Below are 22599 nucleotides of genomic sequence, written 5' to 3' on the forward strand. Positions count from 1 at the left end.
TATGTTGCAAGGGGAACGTGTGTTATCGAGGAACTATGCAGCGATGGGCGGGAACTCCATTTGGCGGGTAAAAACAATGCCGGCAACTAAGCTGACATCAAGAGCCACACAAAGCGTAGGCAACAGTAAAAGACAAGTTGTACAGTATACAGCCAAGCTGCACTGCACGGTGCAAACCTTGTGTCAAAACCTCGCTTAACCTTCCGCTTCCACGTTCCGCTTCTGTGCGGCGTGCGTCAAAGTTGGCCCCCGGATGTATCGTGATTATTTTTAATATGTCCTAGCTTCAATTGGCTCAGCTCAAGGCGCGCTGAGCGGGAAAATGGTGCACGGGGCAGGCGCAGACGCTGCCGTCTCGCTTAAGCGCTTGCACCTGTTCACCCACCCTTCACTCCTGTATGGAGTTATAGATAAAACCCGTCCGGTGAGTTGGACAGCTGTTTGCAACGTGCTCGACAGCCTGACCGCCCCCTCCCCACCTCGCCCCTCACGCGGAAGCGCTAGATTCAACAGCAGCTCTTGATGTCGCTCTGACGTGTCGGGCGTGATGCAATAGCGAAAGAACCAGCAGCATTCTTACTTCTCCTTGCCCTCTGCTGCCCCCGCCCCCTACAGGCACGCTTCCTTCAGCGCAACCTCAGCTACGCGCTCTCTAGGAAGCATGCGGTCGAGGCCACAGGGTGAGAACGTCTAGAATGCTAATGCTGGCCACCTGCATCAGGTCCTTGCAAGCTGCCATGTCAGCATTCCTCCTGCATGATCTGCTCAAGGGGAATGTTGCTCGGTGTGCGCATTGTATGTGGGGCGTGTTTGCTGAGGCGCCTAACCTGCTGCCGGCACTGCTGTTGAACGCGCGGTGACCGCAGGTCGGAGCTGCGTGTGCGGCTAGACGGACTGGCTGTGTCCGGCAAGGGGGTACCGCAGCAGGTGTGATTTTACGTCTCTCGGGGTTGCTGGCATTGGGCTGTGCCCAGACTGCGCAACAGATCCAGCGCTGCGCAGCATACCACAAGCACTGGCGCACATGCCGCATGCGCAGCAGCTCCTCGCACCGTACATACAGTACCGTACTTACTTGGACATGCAATCTCACAGGTGACGCTGTTGGTGGTGCTGGCGGAGGCGGCGAGCACTGGACGGGTAAGCGGTCGGGAGGGCTTAAAAGGCGGGAGGCTGGCGACACGCGCTCACAGGACACGTGGCCACTTCTCCGGCCCCTCTCTGCAGTCCGCACCTACCCATCCCTTCTCTGCACGCCGCACCGGCTGCGCCACCCCGCTGCAGTCTCACTGCACTGTCAAAGATGGTTATGCTTTATCAGCATATTGCGCCACGGCGCAGTGTCGACCCGCTCCCCTTGTGCTTTTCAAGACCCTATTACGATACACCCCATGGACTCCCTGCAGGACTTCAAGCCGGTTCGAGCCGCCGCGGTCGCACTCGACACCGGCGTGCCCCAGCCAGGCAGCGGCGGCGACGGCTCCGGGAATGGCGCGCACCAGGAGGGGGAGGAGGAGGGGTGCGAGGGTGGCACGGGCGGCACGGGGGGCGCAGTGCGCGAGCCGCGGCCCCGCACGGTGTGCCTGCCGCTGCCGAAGCGGCCGCTCACCAGGCCGGTGCTGCTGCTGCTCGCGTCAGGTGCGGGCACCCACGGGGTGCTGGAACGCAGGATGGCGGGTTGGGGGCTGCAGCGGCGGTCCCACACGTGCCGTCTGGCAAGGCGCTTGCCGCATTCACGCGCTCGTATGAAAGACGTCAGTGGCATGTTGCCCTCACCTGTTTATTGTTGGCCGCAGACCACCACCCACAGCTGCAGGGGCTACAGCCCGAGTCTCGGGTGGCGCGCCTTGTGAACACGGGTGAGCGGAAGCGCAGTGTGGCATGCACACATGTGAAACGTGCGCCGGTGTATTCTTGAGGCCGGAAGGCTGGACATAGCTGCGAAGCATTACAACTTGCAGCTGCGATTATGTAAAGTGCGATTTTGTACAACGATGGCAACACAGACCTGCGCCCGACCAACCGCAAGTTGCTGGGGCTACTGTCGGACCCCTGCATTGCCTGGGCCGCGCTACAGCCGCTGGACGGCGTGCTCGGCGCCGCGGAGGGCGCCGCTACAGCCGCTGCGGCGACAAACGGTGGCAGTAGCAGCGCCGACGAGGACGAGCGTGGAAGGAAGCGGAGGCAGGAGGGCGCGGGGGCTGTGGGCGAGCTGCAGCTGCAGCGCTGCCGCCTCACAAGGTCCACGTGCAGCTTGTCGGGGGGAGCAGGGCGCACGTTGACCACCCACCTGCTCAATGTAGACCGCAGCCTGTCTTCGGCAGGGCAGCAGCAGAAGCAGGCTGAGCAGGGGGAGGGACGCGGTCGGGCCAAGCGCAGCATGCGCAGCTCGAAGGACGGCGGCGCGGCGGCAGCGGGGGAGGGGGCGGCCCCAACGCTGCCGCCGGCGGCGGACGGCCAGGCGGCGGTGGTGGAATCATTTGCGGTGTGCGTGCGGGAGCTGCGCACCGTGATGATGCCCCCCGCCTCTGGCGCTGCAGCGGCGGCCGCAGCAGCTGCGCATCAGGAATCGCCTGGTGAGCATTTGATGGCGGTGGCGACGTTCGGCGTTCCGTGCGCAGTGCAGTGCTAGCTAGCACTCATGGCGCAGTGCATGCATTGCGCGACTGCCCCTAGCCTAGGCGTGCCGCGGTTCAGAGCTGCAGTCAAACCCATGCCCTACACGCCATGCTGCAATTTGATGTTGCTGTGTGATTGAAGCAGATGCCGACGAGGGCTCTGTGGTGGAGTTCCGGTACGTGTTCGACGATGCGTCATGGGCGGCGGCGGCGGCGGAAGCGGGCCTGGCCGACGGCGACGCTGCCTGGGCAACCGGAGATGCCCTGAAGGGCATGGGCACGGCGGCGGCGGCGGCAGCTGCGGCGGCGGCTAACGCAACCGGAAGCGGTGGTGATGGCGCCGGCGGCGTCTCCGCACGTGCGGACTGGATGCAGGAGCAGCTCGCGAACATCGCGGCGAAGGAGGCGGCGGCGAAGGAGGCGGCTGCTGCGGCTGCTGTAGAGGCGGCGGAGGCAAAGGAGGCGGACCAGCACCAGGGCCGCAAGAAGGGCGGGCGGGTGAGTGGTGCCCTCAGTCCTGCGCGCAGGGGCAATCCTGCCGTGTCCTGCCTGGGTGCCTCACACGCATGCTCCTGCTTTTGAAATGGGCTCTGCCCTGCTCTGCTTGCTGATCTAGTTGCCTGGTGACGCCCGGCCCTGCCACGACGTCGCTTGGCAGGGCGGCGCGGTGAAGCAGGGCAAGGAGCAGACGCAGGCGACTGCCGCGGCCCCCGCCGCAGTGCCCTTTAAGGAGCGCTTCTTCAGTGAGGAGCTCCGCATCGGCCCGGGCGGCGCGTGCAGGTGCCTCATGTGCCCCGTTGTGTGCGCCGGCTTCAAGGTGCGGGCGTGGGCCTTGGGCACGGAGTTAGGGCCAGGGCTAGGGTTAGGGATGGTTGTGGGTGCAATGCGGTATGGTGTGTTTGCCTGGGTCTGGGTGGATGCGGAAAAGCGATGTTTTGGCAGCCGGCGGTATGGTACGGGTGCAGTATCAGTACGGCATGCCTGCAATGCAGCCAGGACTTGATGCCAACCCGCCCACCACAGGGCCTAGCAGCGCACCTACCCGCAAGCCACGGCCTCTACCGATACATATGCACCCCGGCGGCGCCCGCGGAGCCGCCGCAATCAGCGCTGACGGCGGAGGGCGGCGGCGGCAGCAGCAGGCGTGGGCATGGGGCGGCCAAGGGAGGTGCCGTCGGCATGGACGGCGGCGCCGGCGATGCAGCGCCGGCAAAGGAGCGGCGGCATGTGGTGGAGGTGGGTCGGCCGTTTCAGCGCGCCAGCGACCTGTCTAGCCAACTGGCGGCGTCGGCCGCTGTGTGCTTGGTGCGGCGGCCGAAACATTCTCTTTACATCTTCCGCCCTCTCATTGGCCCTTTCAATCCCCAGCCTACTCTACCGTCACACCGCCGCCCACCTCCTCTTCCTTCTCCTCCTCCCCTTGACGCTCCTCCTCCTCCGGCTCCGCCCTCTCGTCCAACAGGTGCGGCTGCCGGCCGAGGCCGTGGACTTTGCTCGGCGCGACCTGAAGGCAGCTGTGGAGGACGTGCTGGTGCTGGCGGCGCTGCCCTCGGCCGACACCTCGCCCGGGGCCGAGCCCTCGCCCCGGGCAGAGACGGCGGCCGTGCCGCCCGTCCAGCAGCGCCTGGTGAGTCCCGGGGCGGAGGGCGTGGGGGCGGAGAACGTGGGGGCGGAGGACGTGGGAGTGGAGGGCGGAAGGTGTGGCGGGACGGCTCCCTGGGCGGAGGCCAGTGCTGCCGCGCGCTGACAGCAGCGGCTACGCTGGCGCGGCGGCGCCGGCCTGCCCTTACCTCACCAGCCGCCCATCCTGCCACATGGCGATGTATGCTTGGCGCTGGGTGGCCCTGTCCCTGCCCCTCGACGCCGGATGCTTCAGGTAGAGATTGAAGTGCCCCCCTCGCTTCTTTCCATTCTCAACCACAGTCCTGGCGGTACGTGCGGCGCGCGGGCATGCGCGGCCCGGTGCTCATGCGAGGCATCCTGTCGCGTCAGGTGGCGGCGCGCCTGGGCATCCCGGACAGCGCCTCCGGCTCTGAGTCGGACTCTGGTGCAGGCTCGGATTCGCAGCAGAGCGACGATGACGTTGTGATTCTGGATGATGAGATGGAGGTGGAGGGAGAGGAAGCTGGGGCAGCCGGGAAGAAGGGCAAAGGCAAGGAGAAGCAGGGGCGCAGGGGCGCGGCGGAGAAGCCGCCGGGCAAGGCACAGCCGGACCTGAAGGCATCGCGCGGCCGGCAGGCTGCGAAGAAGGTGGCGGAGCCGCCGGCAGCTGCCGGCGCCAAGGCTGCTGCTGCTGCCGCTGTGGAGGAGGGAGCGACTGCTACTGCCGCTGGTGCTGGAGATGGTGCTACTGCCGATGCTTGGGAGGACGGCGCGGGCCCCACGGAGCTGGTGCAGGTCACGGTGGAGGCCGTCCGCCGCACCATTGCCGGGGTGAGGCCGGTTGCTTTGTAGCGGCATGCTTGGATTACATATGCACGTGCGTGCGTACTTCGTATCGCCCAATAAGCTAAATAGCACGATGCGATGCAGTTGCGTCTGCTGCAGCTTTGGTCGCAAGTCCGGGTATGGAGCGCCTGGTCTTATCAAGTTGTGACCAGGATATTGCAGCTATTAGCACAAGGTAGCACCGGTCCTTATGGTGCATGCTTGGCCTGAACCTTTGCAGGATGCATTGAAGGCGGCAGCGGCAGGGAAAGGCGCGGACGCGGTCGCCGAGCCGGCCGTCGCCGGCACCGCTGTTGGTGGTGAGCCGCAACTGCAGCCGGCGCAGCGCCGCTCCGGCGGCGGCGCAGCTGCCCCCGCCGCTGCCCCCAGGCACCCTTCTGCGCACGTGCTGCCACCCTCGGCCCTGGCTCCGGGGATCCACCCGCCGGGCCGGCGCTACTTTCACTGCCGCAGCGCGGTGCCCGGCCTGGCCGCCGAGATGTTCGGGCCGTACGACAGCGATGACGACACGGACGATGAGGAGTGGGAGGTGCGTGCTGCCAGGGCTCAGCGGGGCGGGGCTTGCGGATTATTGCGCGATGGGGACCGGCCGAACAGGCGTACGGCGCACACGTTTGCTTGCGTGCTTCCTTAACGTCTCGAGCCAGGGGGTGCACAAGGCTTCCCAAAGGAGTGTTCGGCCTGAGCTCTATTGCAATGTGCTTGACGTGTCTCGGTATCCACACCGCGCCGGTGCTGCCCTTGCCATTTTGCGTTGTGGTTGCCACGGCTGCTGCTGCTGCTGCTGCTGCCGCTGCCATTTGAGTCCGGCGATTACTGTTGCCGCCGCCGCTCCCGTGTCACTGCTGCTGCAGGCCGCGTTTGACCGGCATATGACCACATCAAGCACACGCATGTACACGCCGCTGAGCGACCCCGAGCGCGCCTTCTTCAAGCTGTGGAGCGCCTTCGCCCGGCGGCGGCCGCTCTACGCCGACTTCATCACCCGCAAGAGGTGCGCCGCCGCGTAGGCCTCGGGCGAGCGCTCTGGCGGGGATTCGACAGCGCTCCCACCACACCCACCCGTCCAAAACCCCAAACCAAGCCACCGCTCACCACTCCTTTTGCAACCCTCGCGCCGCGGGAACCCCACCTGCACCCCTCGTACGGCAAACGGCACACACGCTCGCCGCCTGCAGGTGCCTGGAGTTTGCCCGCGAGCACGGCCCTCAGCTTCGAGCCGACCCGGGCCTGCGCTCGGCGCTGGCGCTGCACCTGCTGCTCCTGCGCGAGATGAACCTGGTGGACCCGCGGCTCATAGCACGCTGCCTGCAGGTGGCGGACGGCAGGTGGGCGGGGTCACTGGGGAGGGAGGGAGGGCAAGGGCAAGGGCGGGGTGTGAGGGAGGGAGGGCAAGGGCGGGGGGAAGGGAGGGTAAGGGTTGGGTGCTTGGGAGTTGAGGCGTTGCCTGGAGGGTAGGTGGGCGGGGTGGGAGGGAGGGAGGGTGGAGAGCGTTGAGCAAGGCTACTGACAGCGTGCGAGCAACGGGGAGACGGCACACGGTTGTACACAGAAAACGCTGGGAGGTTCTGGGGCTGCGTAGATTGGTTGTCTGGGACTGCTTGGTGGTCTGGGTCGAATGCGTCGCCGCTCCTGCCGCGTCGCACCCATGCAGCATCGCGCCCACACCCGAGGAGGATGAGCGCTTCCTTGCCATCCGCGTCAGCGGCCCCGGCAGCCGCGCCGCCAGCGCCGCCGTGGTGGCCGCCGCCACCGGTGCCGGCGGCGTCGCTCCAGGCGCTGGCAACCTCGGTGACGATGACGACCGCCGCCCGCCGGGCGCCGGCAGCGGCACCGGCGCGCGCCGTGGTGGCGGCGGCAGCGGGCCGGGCGGCGCCGGTGGCGCCGCGGACCCCGACGCTGGCAGCGGCAGTGGCGACGACGACGATGGCGGCGAGGCCTCCGGCGATGGGGAGTATGAGGATGAGGACGGGGAAGACGACGCGATGGAGGAGGCGGAAGAGGTGGCGGCGGCGGCGGAGGCAACGCGCGGCCACAAGCGTGGCGACTCGCTCCGTGGCGCTGCGCCGCGCGGGCAGCCGCCCGGCCCGCGTCAGCGGCGCGGTGGCGGTAGCGGCGGAGGCGCCAGCAGCAACAGCGCTCCGGAAGGACCGGCGCGCAAGACGCCGGCTGCAGGCGCCCGCGGCGCTGCGGCAGGAGCAGGAGCCGCGGCGGCAGCGGGCGTTGCTGCGGCGGCGTTGGACGGGGCTTCGGTCGAGGCCGAGTCACCTGTAACAATGGAGGGTGTGGAGGGGCCAGCGCGGCACGGCAACCGCGATGGCGGCGCCAAGAAGGCTCAGCTCCAGCCCCCTCAGAAGCCGCAGGCACAGCAGCCACAGCAGCGTCAGTTGGAGGAGGAGGCTGCCGTGACGTCGGGGCCAGCTGCTCACTTGAAGGCAGGTCCGGCTTTGACTCTGGCCAGGCGCACCAAGCTGGCGGCAGCGGCGGCGGCGCCGCTGCCGCCGCGGCCCCTGCAGGGCCGGCACGCCCCAGTTGCAGTGTCGGGCAAGGGAGGGGCGGCGGCGGCATTGTCCAGCGGCGTGGCGGCGGCGGGAGGGAAGGAGAATGTCGGCGCTGCGAGCGGCCGGCGTTAGCGTGTGTTGACGTGTTATGGTGTTGTGCTGCTGGTGGAAAACCCATACCGCTACGCAGTAATAACCGGAGGGCCCCCCTCCGGCGCTCGATGCGACCGCAATGGCTTCTGCCCGTCCCCCTTCGGGGGAAGGGGCAAGCCAACAGGCGGCGGGTGACGCATCATGCCAAGCCAGCGGCTCTCAGGGTGTATGCATCAAGGGCGGGTTGTGAGACAGCAGGCAGGCAGGCGGGCAGGCATGGTAGTATGAGGGCCGTAAACACGGCTAATACCGTACTGTAGGGCAGGGGCTGTCGGTTTGGCCTCGTGTCGGGTCAGGACTGTGATGCCAGCTACTACTTGTAGATAGGGGCTAGGTGCACAGCCCAGTGCACCCGGCGTCTTGCGGGGGCGTTCAGTGATTTGCCGGTACAGGTAGACTCTGTTGCAGGTGTGGCCATTGACTTGATGTGCAGACGGAGCCCCTTAGTGACAGCGGTGACAGGGGCGGCCGAGTCGGTTGTCGGCGTTGTGCAAGCAGCGACGAAGGCATCATGCGCGACAACACGAGTGAGCCTGGGCGCAGTCGCATGAGGTGATAGCAAGGATATGCGTGCGTGTCCAGTGGACCGCGCTGTTAGGACACTGATGCACTAGCGTAATGACATGCAGTGTGGGCCATTTGTGGCATAGGGGCGTGGTTCGAGGCATCGGAAGGTTGAAGTCGAGCGGGCGCTCCGTCATGTGCTTTAGGGAGCTGTTGGGTTCGTCCGTAGACGGTACTCGCCGTTGCGACTACGGTTGCGCTGTAGGCGCTGCACGGGGGATTCCAATCACGCGGTCCGGCCTCCGTCCGGTGGCCTGTTCGGAGCTAGCCGGCTTACACCGTTGCGGTTGTCGCCTGCTCTAGGCGTAGACCCAACACACTGTTGCTTCGTGTGGGAACACGGGAAGCGCAAAGAGAGACTCGGATGCCCCCGGTCGGCTGGACAGTGACCGACTACCGTCCACGGTCTGTAATTAGCCACTTGTGTCGCCGGGTGCACGGGGAGGATGAGTTTGCACGCAGGGGCTAGCAGTAGCAGGGCCTAGCAGGAGATTTGACCTTTGACACGCACAGTACACTTTACTGTGTAGGCAGGGGTGTAGGGTGCAGGGCGTCCGACGTATGCACACTATGCACGCGCGCAGCCATGCTGTCTCACGCTGTCACGCACGCACTGCAAGTCTCCTGTCCCCTACCACAAGGCATGCATGGGGTGCCGCGGTCTCTGCTTGCCGATCATAAACCATTGTTTGGGGCGTGGAATGTGTGCATACGAAATTCAGTTGGACTAAAGAGGCCAGCACTGACCAGGGCCGCGAAGTACTGACCTGCACTGACTGCGACCGCCAAACTCCATTCATGCAATCACCTCCCACGAGTGTCCTCGTGGGAACCAATATTCATAACATTCATTAATCGTTAATCGTCATCGTTCTCTCCTTGTGAAAGAGCTGCTGCGCGTGTGGTTCTGCAAGTGGTTGTCCGAGCCAGCTCAACTTGCTTTTCCTAATGCTTATTTGAACAAGCTACGTAATTGTGGGATGCCATGGTGCTGGCTATGGGTTTCCGGTCGGCAGCACGGGGCCGGGTGTCAGGTGCCTGGCCCGCGCTCAAATGGCAGCTTGCTCAGCCCCTCGGCCTCGCAACCCAGCCATTTGCGCAGCCCGGCATCACGGCACCTGGAGCTCTAGAGTTCGGGGGAGGACAACGAGGGCTCGGGTCCAGCTCAGGAGCGTGCCCGAGGACAGCGCGCGGGGCCCCGGGTTCAGCGCGGACGCTGTGCCAATCGCTGAATCACACGCCGCAACCAGCTAATGCACCCCGTCGAACACGACCAGGCGGGGCGGCCTTGCCAGCAGCACGAGCTGCCTTAGTAAGACCGAATGCAGCTGCACAGAGTACGGACCCGCTTGCATCCCCCACGCCTGCGACGGTTGATGACGAGATAGGGCGGGCGTTGGCGGCGGCGGCGGAGCAGCGCGCGCGCCTGGCGGCGGCTCTTGCTGACGAGTCTCGCTGGCGGCTGGTCATTGACTGCGGCTTTTGTCACACACTGACTGCACACAAAGAGGTAGGAGATAGACGCATGCTTTTGTGAGCTTTGAAAGTTACCGCGCGGTCCGTTGCGGGGTACCGTATCTTCCCCTGCTGTACTTCAGCCCCGTGCGGCCGCGATACGCCCTTTCGACCTGCTCGCAGCTGCGCAGCCTAGCCAAGCAGATCCAGACGTCAGTGGGACATAACCGGAGGGCTGAGGCGCCCTTCTGTCTGCAGGTGCGTGCGTGTCAGGGCGGTGGTGTGGCGGCTGGGCAGCGAGTGCCTAGGCTTGATAAGTGGAGGCCGCGCGTTGGGCTTTGTTGGCGGCGATTGCCTCGCACACCACCATCACCAACCCTTGCCTGGTCTTGCACGCTATATGTCTGGCCTTCTCAAATGCCGTGCAGGTCTCGTCGTGGTTTGGCGATATCGCACATTACGCAGAGGGAACCATGGGTGGAGCTGCGTGGCCGCTGCTAAAGCGGCAGCAGGTGTGGCGCTGAGCGGAAAGGTGGTTGTGTGCGTGTGTTAAAGAGCACAAGGAAAACATAGCGCAAAGACAGTGTATGCGATGCAGCAGAGCGACGGTTTACGGATGTTACCTGAAGTTACCTCTCACACCCGTGTGCGTGTGTGTGTGTGTGTGTGTGTGTGTGTGTGTGTGTGTGTGTGTGTGTGTGTGTGTGTGTGTGTGTGTGTGTTAAAAAACGAGACGAAAGCGCGCCCAATGACGCGACGGAGTTACTTACCGATACCCACCATTTTACCGAGCGTCGCGTGACTGTCGTGACCCAGGTAGTCATACTTACCCGCGATAAGCCTGGAACCCCACGGGCGACCATTCGGCCTGACCCCGCGATGCACCTGTATGCGTCCATGCTCCGCACCCTGGGCGCGCTAAACAACGTTTACCCAGCACGCCTAATTCCCAGATTCCCGCCCGCTGGTCGTAGTCGAGCTCATCTATAGGCAAAAGTGGAAGCATGGGCATAGGGCGGCAGCGAGGAAGTGTCACGGGCATGTGAATGGCAACAGCGACAAGAGAGGCGGCGTGCAGCAGACAAGCTAGGTATCACGCGTCCCAAATCCCGCCCACTAAGTACAATAACACTATTGGAAGAGGGCGAGTTAGCGGTGGCACTGCGACTAAACGGGGTCAAGGCTGCATGGGGGACGTGGCGGGCGGCGGTTGCAGCGTTTCCAGACGTGTCAGGCTGGTGTGTGTGCGTGTGACGTGTGTGCGCCGTGGGCTGGCGGGAGCTGGCCTCCCGCTCCCCACTCCACGGCGCCACCGAGGCTAGGCACGCTCGCGGCCGCAGTGGCCGCGTCGGCTGTTCTTGACGAGCCCCCCACCCCCCAGAATTCCAGTTACCCCCCCCCCTGTGTGTGTGTGTGTGTAGATGTGTGTGTGTGTGTGTGTGTGTGTGTGTGTGTGTGTGTGTGTGTGTGTGTGTGTCATGGTCACGAGGCTGTGTGGGAGAATGGAAAAGCAAAAACGCGCTTCGATGACGTTCACAAACAGCACTGATGCGGTATTACCGGTAGTATGAGCCATCTTCCCGGCCCGCCAAGCACACGTACGAACCCCGTGGGAGGAAGAAATACGCGCGTGTGTGCATCAGCGCTTCTTGCTTTACTCTAGCAGCCTCAGCTCCTGCTCTTACGCCCTGACACTACCCTGCCCCTGCTCCCGCCCCTGCCCCACCGTCACCACCTCCATCCAGCCCACGCTGGACCTCTTCCCCCGCGAGCTCATCACGGTGCTGTCGCCGGACGCGGCCGAGCCGCTGACGGACCTGGATCCGGCACGTGTGTACGTGGTGGGAGGCATCGTGGACAAGTCCGTCATACGCGGCGTCACGGCCGGCTTCGCGGTGCGTACGGCGGGACAGAGCTGCTGAGCGACACGCGCCGCACTGTCCAAAGGGCGGCTAAGGCCGCGCTTGCTTCAGTCCTCACCGCCTTCCGCACACTGCTTTCTTTGACTGTCCTGTTACAATCACCGCCATGGCGAGTACCGGTACACGCACGCGCTTTGTCGCCCATGTTAACAAGCACATGGCGCGCGCATGCCCGTCTTGCTGCCTTGCGCGATGCAGGCCCGGCACGAGGTGCAAGTGCGGAGGCTGCCTACAGTGGAGCTGGCGGAGCAGCTGGGGCTGGGGCCCGGTGCCCCCAAGAGGTGCGGCCGGCGCCAGGGGGGTGTTGTAAACTGGCTATCCGGGCATCCTTAGCCAATTGACAACAGGGGAAAGGGGGCCATGCAGTAGGGCGTTGCTGCAGGCCGGGGCGCAGGGTTCCTCAGCGGCGCTCGCTCTTTAATTATCAGCAGCTTGTGTGAACAAACTGCTACGGCATGTACCGAACGGAGTATTTGGTTCATGCGCACACATCTCCACGGGCCGCGGGGGCATGTGCACGTGGTGCTGATGCTGGTGCTCATGGACTGCTTGCCTACGTCACGTCACGGCGTGACCACAGGCCTGTGCTCAACATCGATGACGTGGTGTATGCTCTGCTGCGCTTCCGGGTCAACGGCGGCGACTGGCTGGACGCCCTGGATGCGGCCATCCCCGCACGCAAGCGGGGGCTGGGGAGCCGCAGCACCAGCAACGGCAGCGGCAAGGACAGCCGAAAGGACGGCAGCAACGACAGCGGTAGCGGAAGCGGTGGGGACAGTCGGAGCGGCAGTGAGGAGGATGCTTGAGGAGGATCAAACGAGGGCGTGGGGTAGGCGGGAGGTGCGGGCCATGCGGCTGTGGCACCTTGCAGCAGGACCGAGCATTCGGCGGTGTACCGCTGTGTGGCGACCCGGGGCCGGCTGGCCTGCTCGTGTCACTATCGGTGCTACATCGAGATTGGCGCGGGGAGGTGAGGCGGGCGGGGGCCGTTGGCTCGGGAAAGGCGTGGGTGGTCCTGGGCAGGATGATTGGGCAGCAGGGCAGGCACCTACCTGAGGTCCGTCCGCCTGCACTGACGCAGCCTGTCTTGCCTTTGGGCTGACTCAATGTTACGTGGCTGCAGGTCAACAGGTCGCGGAGCCCGGCGCAACGGGACCCTTGCTCGCCCCAAGCAGCAGCAGCAGCCGGTGTTTTACACGGGCAAAGGCGTGCATAACGGGTGCAAAGGGGTGACCATCATCGAGAAGGTGCCCAGTCGGCCGCCCGGCCGAACTTCGCGGTGCAGCGGCTGCGGGCGGAACATCTACTTCCACATCAGGGAGTGCGGCCTGAAGGTTTTGGAGGAGCAGTAGGAGGAGTGAGGAGTGTGCCGCGAGAGCGTGTCTACTGACCTATCATCTTGTGATACTGTTCATCTGTCATTTATGCATGCGGTGTAATGTAATGTAGATGCTGTTGCGAGTACGGTTCCGCTGTAGGCGCTGCACGGTGGAATGCAATCACGCCGGCGGTCTGTTCAGTGATAGCCACCTTACACCGATCCTTTTGTCGCCTGTTCCAGGCATAGACCAAACGCATTGTTGCTTCGTGTGGGAATGTGTGTGGGCTGTAAGCCTCGGCACGGCATCATTCGAGTTCGCAATTAATAAGCCGTTTACTCACAATTAGTTCCACTCGGCCTGCAGCACATGTACGCGGGTGTCAGCGCCACCACAAACTACAGCTGCGCTTCTCTCTCTCCTGCATCGCAACAACCTAACCGTACGTCAGTACGCGAGCTGGAGCGCAACCAGTTGTCTGCCTCGAGCACACCCGTCCTCCAATAAATCAAACAACAAGCCATTAATGGCGCCCTTCACTTCCGTACCACTCGGCCTGGAGCACAGTACGGATGTCAGCGTCACTACAGAACACAGCCACGCCCCTCTCCCTCCTGCATAAGTCACTCTACTAGCGCCTGCCGAAGTTGGAAAGACGGCGCGCATCCCAGATAGAAGTTGTGGACATGCTAAAAGACATAAGTGTGCGCTAAACCATGGGCAAGAAGGGGCTGAAGCAGCTTCCCTTCAGCCTCTCATCATACCTGCGCTCGCAGGCGCTTGTTGCACACCCTGCAGAACCATGCTGCTAACCCTCATTCCCTCCCGCCGAGTGCTGCCCTAACGACCACCGTCACGCGCTCGCAGACCAACCGCAAACTGCCAGCTGCAACTACCCTGCCCCTTTCCCTTTCCCTGCCCCTGAAACCGCAAGATTGTTCCTGCATGCCGTGTGCCCGGGCTTGAGACAGCCCCGTTTTGCCCAGGAGGCCTCCATCACCCGCTGTACCGTAGCAACGCATCTTTTATGCCCCTACAAGATCTGTGTAACCCTACACCTACACGCCCACCTACACGCCCACGTCCATGTCAGCGCCCGACGGCGGCATGCCCGCCGCGTCCAGCCCCGCGTCCATGGCGTCCCACACCTCTCCCTCCGCCTCGTGCGCCATGACGTCCATGCGCCCCATCCAGCTCTTGTCGGGGCTGAAGAAAGCCAGGTTGGACACGTGGCTGGTGTACAGGCAGGCGTAGCGCTCGATCTGCACGTGGGTGCGTGTGTACGACAGGGGGCGTGTGTGTGTGTGTGTGTGTGTGTGTGTGTGTGTGTGTGTGTGTGTGCGTGTGTACGACGGGGGCCGTGTGTAAGACACGGGTTTTGCACGGCGGGGGGAGTACGGGGCCACGGGATTGAGGCATGTGCGTGTGCAACCAGGACTGGACCAGGCCGTGACGCCTGAGCTTGCGCCGTCGCCGGATTCCCACCACGCCCACGCCTTGCGCCACCCCAGCGCCTACCTGGTGCGCGAACCGGGAGTTCTGGTGTCCCGTTTTCATGAGCTGCCCCCAGATGGGGTGGAACTGCTTGTGGTGCGCACGCAGCAGCGCGCTGTGCCGGGCCTGTAGAAGCGCGTTGGGTGCTGGTTCAGTGCGTTCGGCTGTATGTGTTATGCGCGAGTGCGGCTTAAACACTCGGTGCAAGCAACTCCCTCGGCTTGACACTCGCAAAGACACACCCACTCCATTTCTCAACCCACCTTCAGCTGTGCCCGGTCCACCTCCGCCGCCTCCAGCAGCTGCTGAGCGTCCCGCGTGGCCTGCGTGTGCATTACACGTGCTGTACGTCAACCAGGAGTGTTGGGAAATGCGCGAATGAATGACGTGATGATGAGCAAATGTCGCTTGTCATTGCATGCACCAGCTCCGGTTCTCTGCGCGCGCCCTGCATCCAGACGCCCCGTTTCCCCGCGCGCGCGCACACACGCGCACACACACACACACACACACACACACACACACACACACACACACACACACACACACACACACACACACACACACACACACACACACACACACACACACATGCCTGAGAGGGTGTATTGGGTGCTGCAACACCCCGGGTCTTACGGCCTGGACCGGCCTAGTGGCCAGACGCGTTTGTGGCTGCCCCTAGGCATTGTCTGCCCTTGCGTCGAGAGCTGGTTAGGTTGCGGTTGAGGTCGTGCAGGCTGCCGGGTCGTAGGACTCAGCCCCGCAGCCACTGTGGTCGTGCTTTCGCGTGCTGTCGCGTGCTGCGTGTTTTGTTATGTTTGCTGTTTTTTGTCTTCTGCCCGCCTGGTTTTTTAAGAGGTAGCTCGCCCGCTGGGTCTGAGGTTGTTACACCGGTAGTAATTCCGCAAGGATTACTGGCGCGGTGAAGGGTCGGAGTGCGTTGCCCTGTGGACTCCAGAGCTGGTTGCGCTCTGCCGGGGAAACGCCAGGTCACGGCAGCCCTCGATTGAGAGCCCTGTCGTTGGTTATACCAGATACACGATTCACGTGATCTGGCAGAATAACCGTGGAAACCGTAGTCACACACACACACACACACACACACACACACACACACACACACACACACACACACACACACACACACACACACACACACGCACACACACACACACACACACACACACACACACACACACACACACACACACACACACACACACACACACACACACACGCACACACGCTTGCAGCCGCGCGGCCCCCGGCTCGTTCCCTTTCACGGGCATATTTAGTGGGGTGGGCTTTGGGATGCGTGTTAGGACATTAGATAGCTTGCTTGCTGCACGCCGCCCTCTTCCACCGCTGCCATTTCACATGTCCGTGACACTTCTGTGCTGCCGCCCAATGCCTTCCCATTCCCATGCTTATAGGTGAGCTCGACTACGACCAGCGGGCGGGAATACGGGAATTAGGCGTGCCGGGTAAACGTTGTTTAGCGCGCCCAGGGTGCAGAGCATGGACGCATACAGGTGCATCGCGGGGTCAGGCCGAATGGTCGCCCGTGGGGTTACAGGCTTATCGCGGGTAAGTATGACTACCTGGGTGACGGCAACCACGCGCGCTCGGTAAATTGGTAGGTATCGGTAAGTAACTCCGGCGTCGTCTGGGCGGGCTTTCGCTTCGTTTTTAACACACACACACAACACATATATATACACACACACACACACACGCACGCACGCACGCACGCACACACATGCACACAAGCGCCCTCACCTCCTCCGCCTCCGGGCCCTTGGCTCCGCCATTGGCCGCCGCCGCCGCCTCCTGCGCGATGCTCCACTTGAGGCGCTGGATGCGGTCGTCGTACTCATCCCGCAGCTGGCGCAGCTGCCGCAGCTCGTCCGCCATTTTCTGTTTATGTCGTTGTCATGTTGTTTGGGTGCAGAGGTGAAGCTGACTGTTAGTACATAGCACACAACCAGGACACGGCTGTGGTCGGTGCATCGTTCACACTCAACGAGGTTGAACCATCATGCCTTCGGCAGGCATGTGGCTCCGGCACAGCCTGCCTTGCAGCGCGCCCCTGCGGCTTCACCTCGCTGAGCCGCGCAGCACCTTCCACCCCTCCAGCCCTGATACCCTATCCCGCACAACCCCCCTCCCACACCGCGCCGCTGCTCACCGCGCTGCGGCCCGCCTTCTCCAGCTCGAGCTCCAGCTCCGGCACCACAAGCATGGTGCGCCAGCCGATGTCCTTCTTGCTCTTCACAATGTCGCCGTAGATGTGGTCGCCGATGTACAACACCTGGCTACCTGCGGCGGGCCAAAGTGCAACAACAAAGTTAATTGGTGTTGGGGTTTACAGGTGAGTCAAAGCATCGCCGAGTTTGAGTGCATGCGGCAGAGTTGCTGGGAGGATCCGCTGCAACAAAGTGGTGGGTCACGCTTCATCGACTCGCACCCTCAGCTCAAGCCGCTCGGGCGGCGCCTTCTAAACTGTCTAGTCCCAGTCCAGTCCCAGTCCCAGTCCCAGTCCCTGTCCCTGTCCCAGTCCCAGTCCCAGTCCCAGTCCCAGTCTCAGTCCCTCTCCCTCTCTCACCCTCCGTCACGCCCAGCATCTTGTGTAGGTCGCCGTACCAGCCGCCCTGGAACACGTTGCCGCCGCCCAGCGCCGCAGCACGCAGCCCCGCGCCCGCGCCCGGCCGCAGCGCCGCCGCGCCCGTGGCCGCCGCCAGGGCGGGGTTGCGCAGCGCGTGTGTGTCGACGGGGGAGTCTGACGGCGACATGTCCACCGACATGTCCTGCTCGTCGATGGGAATGATGGGCGCGCCGTTGTCCGTGTTGCGCAGCATGCCTGCGACGCCGAAGGCGTTTGGTGGGCGAGGATGTGAGTGGAAGGATGCGAGACACGTGGTCCATTGTGGATAGCCGTGCAGGATGGGTCGTCTTGAAGGCTTGCACTTTGTTCTCCGGGGGCTTGCCCTCAAGCCCTGCAGACCGCCTTTCAGGCCTGCTCACTGTCTCTCCCTCTGCAGCGCACGTGCTACCTTCTGCCCCCCCCCCCCCACCCACCCACACCAGCACGCACCCGTGTTGACGTCGATGCTGAACAGCGGCGCGCGGTGCTGGAAGAAGCTGGGCTTCGCGCACCCCACCATCACCACATCAAAGTACTTGAGCCAGTCAGTGGTCTTCTGCGAGCCTGCGCCGGCAGGTGTGTATGCTTGTGTCGGTGTCGGTGTGCACTGTGTGCGTGTGCTGTGTGGCGCACGGTGTGCTGACTATAAATCCTACGCAGCTATGAACCGGTGGCAGCTCCAGGCCTCCCATGCTCCAACCTCCGTTTCACGCGATGCCCGGCCCCCGCCCCATGGCCTCACACCCGCGCGCGCTCACCCGTCTTGCCCAGCAGCAGGAAGTTCATGACCACGTTGGTGTAGTCGAACAAACTGTTGGTGGCCAGGAACAGCGTGCGGCCGGCCGCCCGCTGCGTCTCCAACACCTGTAGAAGAAGCACGACCCGTGCAACAAGGCTGCTTGCTTGCGCGCGTGCTGCTGAGTTCGCTATTGCACGTTCGTGTGTCGGAATCGTTGTGTCATACACGCCACAGCCATCCGCTCCACGCATCCAAGGGTGCCCCTTCGTCCGCCACAGCGCGCCCCACGGAGCAGTCCCCCAAACAATGTATCGTCCCAGTCCCACGGATCGATCAATTGACGCTCGCAGACCCAGACCCCAGACACCAGCTACCCGCCCCCAGCCCCAGCCCGCAGCCGCCCGCCCCTCAGGACGCCGCCGCCGCCGCCGCCGCACTCACATGCACCAGGTTCTCGTCCCGGTGGATGAACTTCTCGGGGTTGGCCGCCACGGCGCGCTTCAGGCTGCCGTCGCGGTGGCACATGTCCACGGCGGTGCGCAGGTCGCGGTACAGGTCCTTGTAGCTCTTGCGCTGCAGCGCCTCAAAGCCCGGCTTGACGCCGTTGGACCCTGCGGGTGCGCGAATGTGGGTGCTCTAAGGAAAGACAGGATAGAAGACATAACAGGTGAGATATTAGGCCGCGCACAAACAAAACCGGGATTTCAAGCATGCTACCCCCGTACACCGCAATAAGGTGACATTACTGTAGCCCCGCCACGCCCTGGCCCCCCCGCCCCGCCCCCGCCCCCGTCCCCGCCCCCGCCCCCGCCCCCGCCCCCGCCCCCGCCCCCGCTCCCGCCCCCGCTAAAACGCCAGCCTGAGCCCCAGCCTGAGCCCCAGCCCCAGCCCCAGTCCCTCGCCCCAGTCCCTCGCCCCAAACCCTCGCCCCAGCCCAGCCCCAGCCCCCGGCCCCGCCCTACCCCTCGCGCCACGCCTCCTCCACATCCTGGTCTGGTCCCGCAATCCGGGCTTTGTTTGGTCCTGAGTAAAGACAAGCTAAGAACTCCGCCCCCACTGCCCCGCCCCCACCCCACCCCGCCCCACCCCGCCCTGCCGCACCCACTCGCACCTCCTGCGCTGCCGCCGCCCTTCATGTCCACCCACGCCCACTCCCACGCCCATCACCACACCCACTCCCACCTCCCACCCACCACCTCACCCCCCGCCTCCCACCCACCCGCTGCTGCTGCGCTGCCGACGCCCTTCATTTCCACCTCCCACCCGCCTCCCTCCCTCCCACCCACCCACCCGCTGCTGCCGCGCTTCCGTCCTTCATGTCCACCAGCTGCATGTACAGGTAGGCCTCCGCCAGCGAGAACAGCGTGTCTACCATGGCGTAGCCGCCCGCCTCCTCAAACACGCCGCCGCCGCCGCTGTGCGTGCTCTGGTGCGAGTTGTAGATGGCCTGCGGGGGGTCGTGAGGGTGCGCGCGGGGGGTTGAAAGGGGAGGGGAGCAGGGAGGGGTTGGGGTGCGCAGGGCTAGCAGTGGGATGCGGGTGATACGGTTGGGGCGGGGGATGCAACTGTCAAGGCGTCTGCATTGTCGCACGAGGCAGGCAGTCCATGCAGCAGTCAAGCATGCCCGCAATGGGACGTGTAACCCGTTGTCGTACTACCGTATGCGACAAGCTACGGCACGTGTATTCGAAGGTCACGCCTTGCAGCACGACCCCACCCCCACCCACCCCACCCTATACCGCACCTTGCGCTTCTCCGCGGACAGCTCCTCAAAGCCGTGGTAAGCGACCTGCCATGACACGTCCACACGCGTGTGTGTTTAACAGCATGCGTCAGCGCATGCCAAGCCGGCTTGCCCCAACGCCCCTCCGTGACGCGACCAGAGGTGCGACGCTTGTCTGCCCGACCAGACCTGACCTGCTCCTGACCTGCCCCCTCCTACACCCAACATGCCCCGTCCTTTCGCACAACCTTCCACACTTCGCTCTACACGTGCTTCTGCACGTCCTTCCGCACATCCATACGCACCTCCTTTCGCACCTCCCTCCGCATATACGGCATCCCACACACACCCACACTTCCACGCCCGCCCCCTCCCGGCGCCCCCCCTCTAACCTTGACGTAGTTGTGGCGGTCCACTTTGAGCATGTTGCCGCGCTCCTGCACCACACCACGCGACACACATCAGACATATGCAGCGTATGAAGAGTTTGGGACTCCTAATTGCGCCATCCGTCCCTGCTGTGCGCGGGCCCCAGCCCCAGCTGCCCCGTGCGGCTGCTTTGAGCCTCTCACCCTTCCGGGTCCCTCCGCCGTTGATTAGTACCCCACGCCTCTCCCTTTCCTTTCTCCCTCCCTTTCAGTCCTTCCTTTCCTCCCTTTGCTCCCGCCTTCCCTCCCTCCCCGTCTGCACCTTGTCGATGATGAGCCCCTTGGTCATGTAGTCCCACTGGAAGTCCAGCTGCCGCAGCTCCTCCGGGTAGCGGAACACCTCAATTAGCTTGGTCACAGTCTCCTGTGCACCGGTAGTGCATGGGTAGGCAAAGGCAGGCACAGATGGGCGCATGCGGAAACAGGGAGGGACGGGCAGGGACAGGTAGGCGGGGCGAGATGCGAAGATGAGCGGGGTTGCGAGATGCATTCGTCATGGAAGGCCTCCGGTCGCCGCCGCGCCTTCCACCCTAGCCTGCCCAGCCATGCTTCCGTCTTCAGTCCCCGGCCACGTGCCTTCCGCCCATACACCTGCCAAGCCATCCCTGCCCTCCCTCCCCATATCCTGATGTCCCAATCCATCCCCATGTCCTGATGTCTCCGAGCCCCTCCCCCCACCTTGTGGGCCAGGCCCTCAAACGTGTCCGGCTTGTACTGCGCCAGCGTGTAATCCATGTCGTACCCCACAGCCTGCGTTTGAGCGTGTTTGGTTGCAACCAGGCCAAAAGGCTTAGGTGCAGGTCGGGGGGTGGGAGGTGCCATGCGCGTTCTGCACCCTCATACCCGTCTCTGTCATTCAGCGTCTTACCCCGGTTCCCTGGCCGGCCCTCCAGAAACCGAGGACTACAATACCTCAGGGCTCGAAGCCTAGGTAAGGTAACACGTTCTCTCACACACGGCCGTGCTCACGTCAACACCGCTTGCAAAAGGTGCCCATACGCCCACCCGCATACGCCCGCCCGCACATGCCAGCTCGCCCGCACACCCCACCCCCATGCTCTTCCGCACCTTGATCTGCTTCATGTTGAGCGCCCGATTGCAAAAAATGCGGCGCTGCAGCGGCAGCCGCGGCAGCGGCGGGATGGCGTCGTCCGTCCACAGCGGCACGGAGCCGCGCCGGGGCGGCGGGTGGCTGCCGTAGCCCTGTAGGGAAGGACGGAATGGGAGAGGACAGGAAGGCTGTTCCATAATGCCAGGGCGACCGGCAGAGCCCACAGAGACGTGTGGACCCAGGCCACCCAGCCCTGGTGCGGCGGGTGTCGATGACAATGAGCAGCCGCGAGGACAACCGCAGAACCGAAGCGACACTCTTTGATGTTGACGTGCTTGTGGCAGACGACCCCGGTGAACAGCGGTAGCTTGTCACAGCGGATGCTTGCACTGGGTGTGTTGTGCACGGCATGCGCGACGGCCCTTTTGCCGTGTGCCTGAAACCACGACACGTACCTTGGTTGCGTAAATGTGCCGCTGGGGTGCAACCGAGCCGCTGTCCCGACCCGAGCTTGAGGCGTCGGAGGAGAATGCGGCATGGGCTGCGTCCGTTGCCGCCTGCGTAGTCTGAGGCGCCGGGGCCGCAGCGCTGCCGTTGCTACCAAAGCAGCGCAGGGCGGTGCTGCTTGTGGAGGGCCAATGGGTGCCACGATGAGTTTGGGTGGTGGTCGAGGCAGGCCTGTACGGCATGAGTTGGCGAGAATGGGAAGGCGGGGGGGGGAGGGGGGGCGCCCGCAGCGGGACAGGCAAGGGGCCAAGTTGGCAAGGGACAAAAAGGATGCAGTTGGAGCGTTACATGTCGCTGTTCAGTTTGCGCACGGGCAACTGCTGAAGCTTTGCAGGTCCTTGGCCGACGTGCTTTCCATCGCACAGTCCGTTGGAGAAAGGACTACGCAAAGCAGTCGCGTATCGGCAAGCTCGTGATAGCGCGACTCACCCAAACGTGGACGCTGACGAGGCCGATGTGAGCGACACGCTACAAGGAGTAAATGGCGCTCGCTGTTGGTGCGCAAGCTGGCGCGCGTGGCGCCAGAAGAGCCTACTGCAAACCCGATGTCCCGACATCGCCCAAGGCACTTGACGCGCTCCTTGTGCGGTTTCAGCAACCATCACGAGATACACACTGATGCTCAAAGCTCCGACTGGGTGGACTAAGTACTGGAAGAGCTTCCCCTTGTTATCGATCAGGGTTTAGCAAAAGGAGCGCTTATGCCCTACAGGCCCAGTCGCCACTCATGTTGACAGCTGTGTTACTGAGGCGTTCGATGATAATAACGCTACACGCAGGAAACTTGGCGCCAAGAAGATACCGAGCGCTCCGCGAGCGCTAACGCCCACTCCAAGTGCTTGAGGGTCAGTAGTAAAGGTGCGTATACTTTGAATCAAGGGCATTCAACGATAAGCGCAGAAAATAAGAGTCCGCAATCGGGATGATCCGCGCGAAACACACGCGCCCACACGTGCCCGGGTCCCGGCCGACCCACGATCGCCACCACGAACAATTTTATTACGCAAGCAGGAAACTCCAAGAATTCTACATA

At 63.7% G+C, this 22599-nt stretch overlaps 3 protein-coding genes across 3 annotated transcripts; 2 read left to right on the forward strand and 1 right to left on the reverse strand.

The window, feature by feature from the left end:
- The first annotated feature begins 21 nt into the window (after positions 1–21).
- On the forward strand, positions 22–8709 carry CHLRE_10g456800v5 (uncharacterized protein). Its single transcript, XM_043067075.1, has 16 exons — positions 22–424; positions 616–680; positions 867–927; positions 1096–1140; positions 1407–1638; positions 1797–1859; positions 2007–2576; positions 2764–3116; positions 3277–3435; positions 3642–3854; positions 4081–4245; positions 4542–5051; positions 5287–5595; positions 5921–6060; positions 6245–6394; positions 6721–8709. The coding sequence occupies exons 1-16, from the start codon at positions 323–325 to the stop codon at positions 7697–7699; spliced, it is 4116 nt and encodes a 1371-aa protein (XP_042920472.1). The 5' UTR covers positions 22–322; the 3' UTR covers positions 7700–8709.
- A 302-nt stretch (positions 8710–9011) lies between these two features.
- Positions 9012–12833, forward strand: CHLRE_10g456851v5 (uncharacterized protein). The gene is made up of 7 exons (XM_043067076.1): positions 9012–9794; positions 9923–9997; positions 10168–10251; positions 11485–11634; positions 11860–11942; positions 12242–12631; positions 12785–12833. The coding sequence occupies exons 1-6, from the start codon at positions 9270–9272 to the stop codon at positions 12465–12467; spliced, it is 1143 nt and encodes a 380-aa protein (XP_042920473.1). The 5' UTR covers positions 9012–9269; the 3' UTR covers positions 12468–12631; positions 12785–12833.
- An 8-nt stretch (positions 12834–12841) lies between these two features.
- On the reverse strand, positions 12842–22561 carry CHLRE_10g456900v5 (uncharacterized protein). The gene is made up of 17 exons (XM_043067077.1): positions 21996–22561; positions 21515–21737; positions 21077–21211; positions 20687–20758; positions 20271–20372; positions 19973–20017; positions 19602–19646; positions 19148–19304; positions 18299–18468; positions 17877–17982; positions 17569–17682; positions 17080–17334; positions 16663–16793; positions 16254–16391; positions 14738–14797; positions 14499–14600; positions 12842–14242 (listed from the first exon to the last, which is right to left on the reverse strand). Exons 1-17 carry the CDS (start codon positions 22121–22123, stop codon positions 14051–14053), a joined length of 2175 nt encoding a protein of 724 aa, XP_042920474.1. The 5' UTR covers positions 22124–22561; the 3' UTR covers positions 12842–14050.
- Positions 22562–22599: the final 38 nt, after the last annotated feature.

Source organism: Chlamydomonas reinhardtii, chromosome 10 (genome assembly GCF_000002595.2).
Source record: "Chlamydomonas reinhardtii strain CC-503 cw92 mt+ chromosome 10, whole genome shotgun sequence".
Lineage (NCBI taxonomy): Eukaryota > Viridiplantae > Chlorophyta > Chlorophyceae > Chlamydomonadales > Chlamydomonadaceae > Chlamydomonas > Chlamydomonas reinhardtii.

Bases quoted from the DNA above. Each gene is read 5' to 3' on its own strand.
- CHLRE_10g456900v5 (XM_043067077.1), bottom strand. From the start codon at position 22,123: ATGTCGGGACATCGGGTTTGCAGTAGGCTCTTCTGGCGCCACGCGCGC. The intron at 19,305-19,601 runs GTGCGGTATAGG...GACCCCCCGCAG, and splicing joins TGTCCGCGGAGAAGCGCAAG to GCCATCTACAACTCGCACCA. The intron at 18,469-19,147 runs GTGGGTGGGTGG...GCGCACCCGCAG, and splicing joins CGGAAGCGCGGCAGCAGCGG to GGTCCAACGGCGTCAAGCCG.
- CHLRE_10g456800v5 (XM_043067075.1), top strand. From the start codon at position 323: ATGGTGCACGGGGCAGGCGCAGACGCTGCCGTCTCGCTTAAGCGCTTG. The intron at 3,117-3,276 runs GTGAGTGGTGCC...GTCGCTTGGCAG, and splicing joins GCCGCAAGAAGGGCGGGCGG to GGCGGCGCGGTGAAGCAGGG. The intron at 6,061-6,244 runs GTGCGCCGCCGC...CGCCGCCTGCAG, and splicing joins GACTTCATCACCCGCAAGAG to GTGCCTGGAGTTTGCCCGCG.
- CHLRE_10g456851v5 (XM_043067076.1), top strand. From the start codon at position 9,270: ATGGTGCTGGCTATGGGTTTCCGGTCGGCAGCACGGGGCCGGGTGTCA. The intron at 9,998-10,167 runs GTGCGTGCGTGT...AATGCCGTGCAG, and splicing joins AGGCGCCCTTCTGTCTGCAG to GTCTCGTCGTGGTTTGGCGA. The intron at 10,252-11,484 runs GTGTGGCGCTGA...ACCTCCATCCAG, and splicing joins CGCTGCTAAAGCGGCAGCAG to CCCACGCTGGACCTCTTCCC.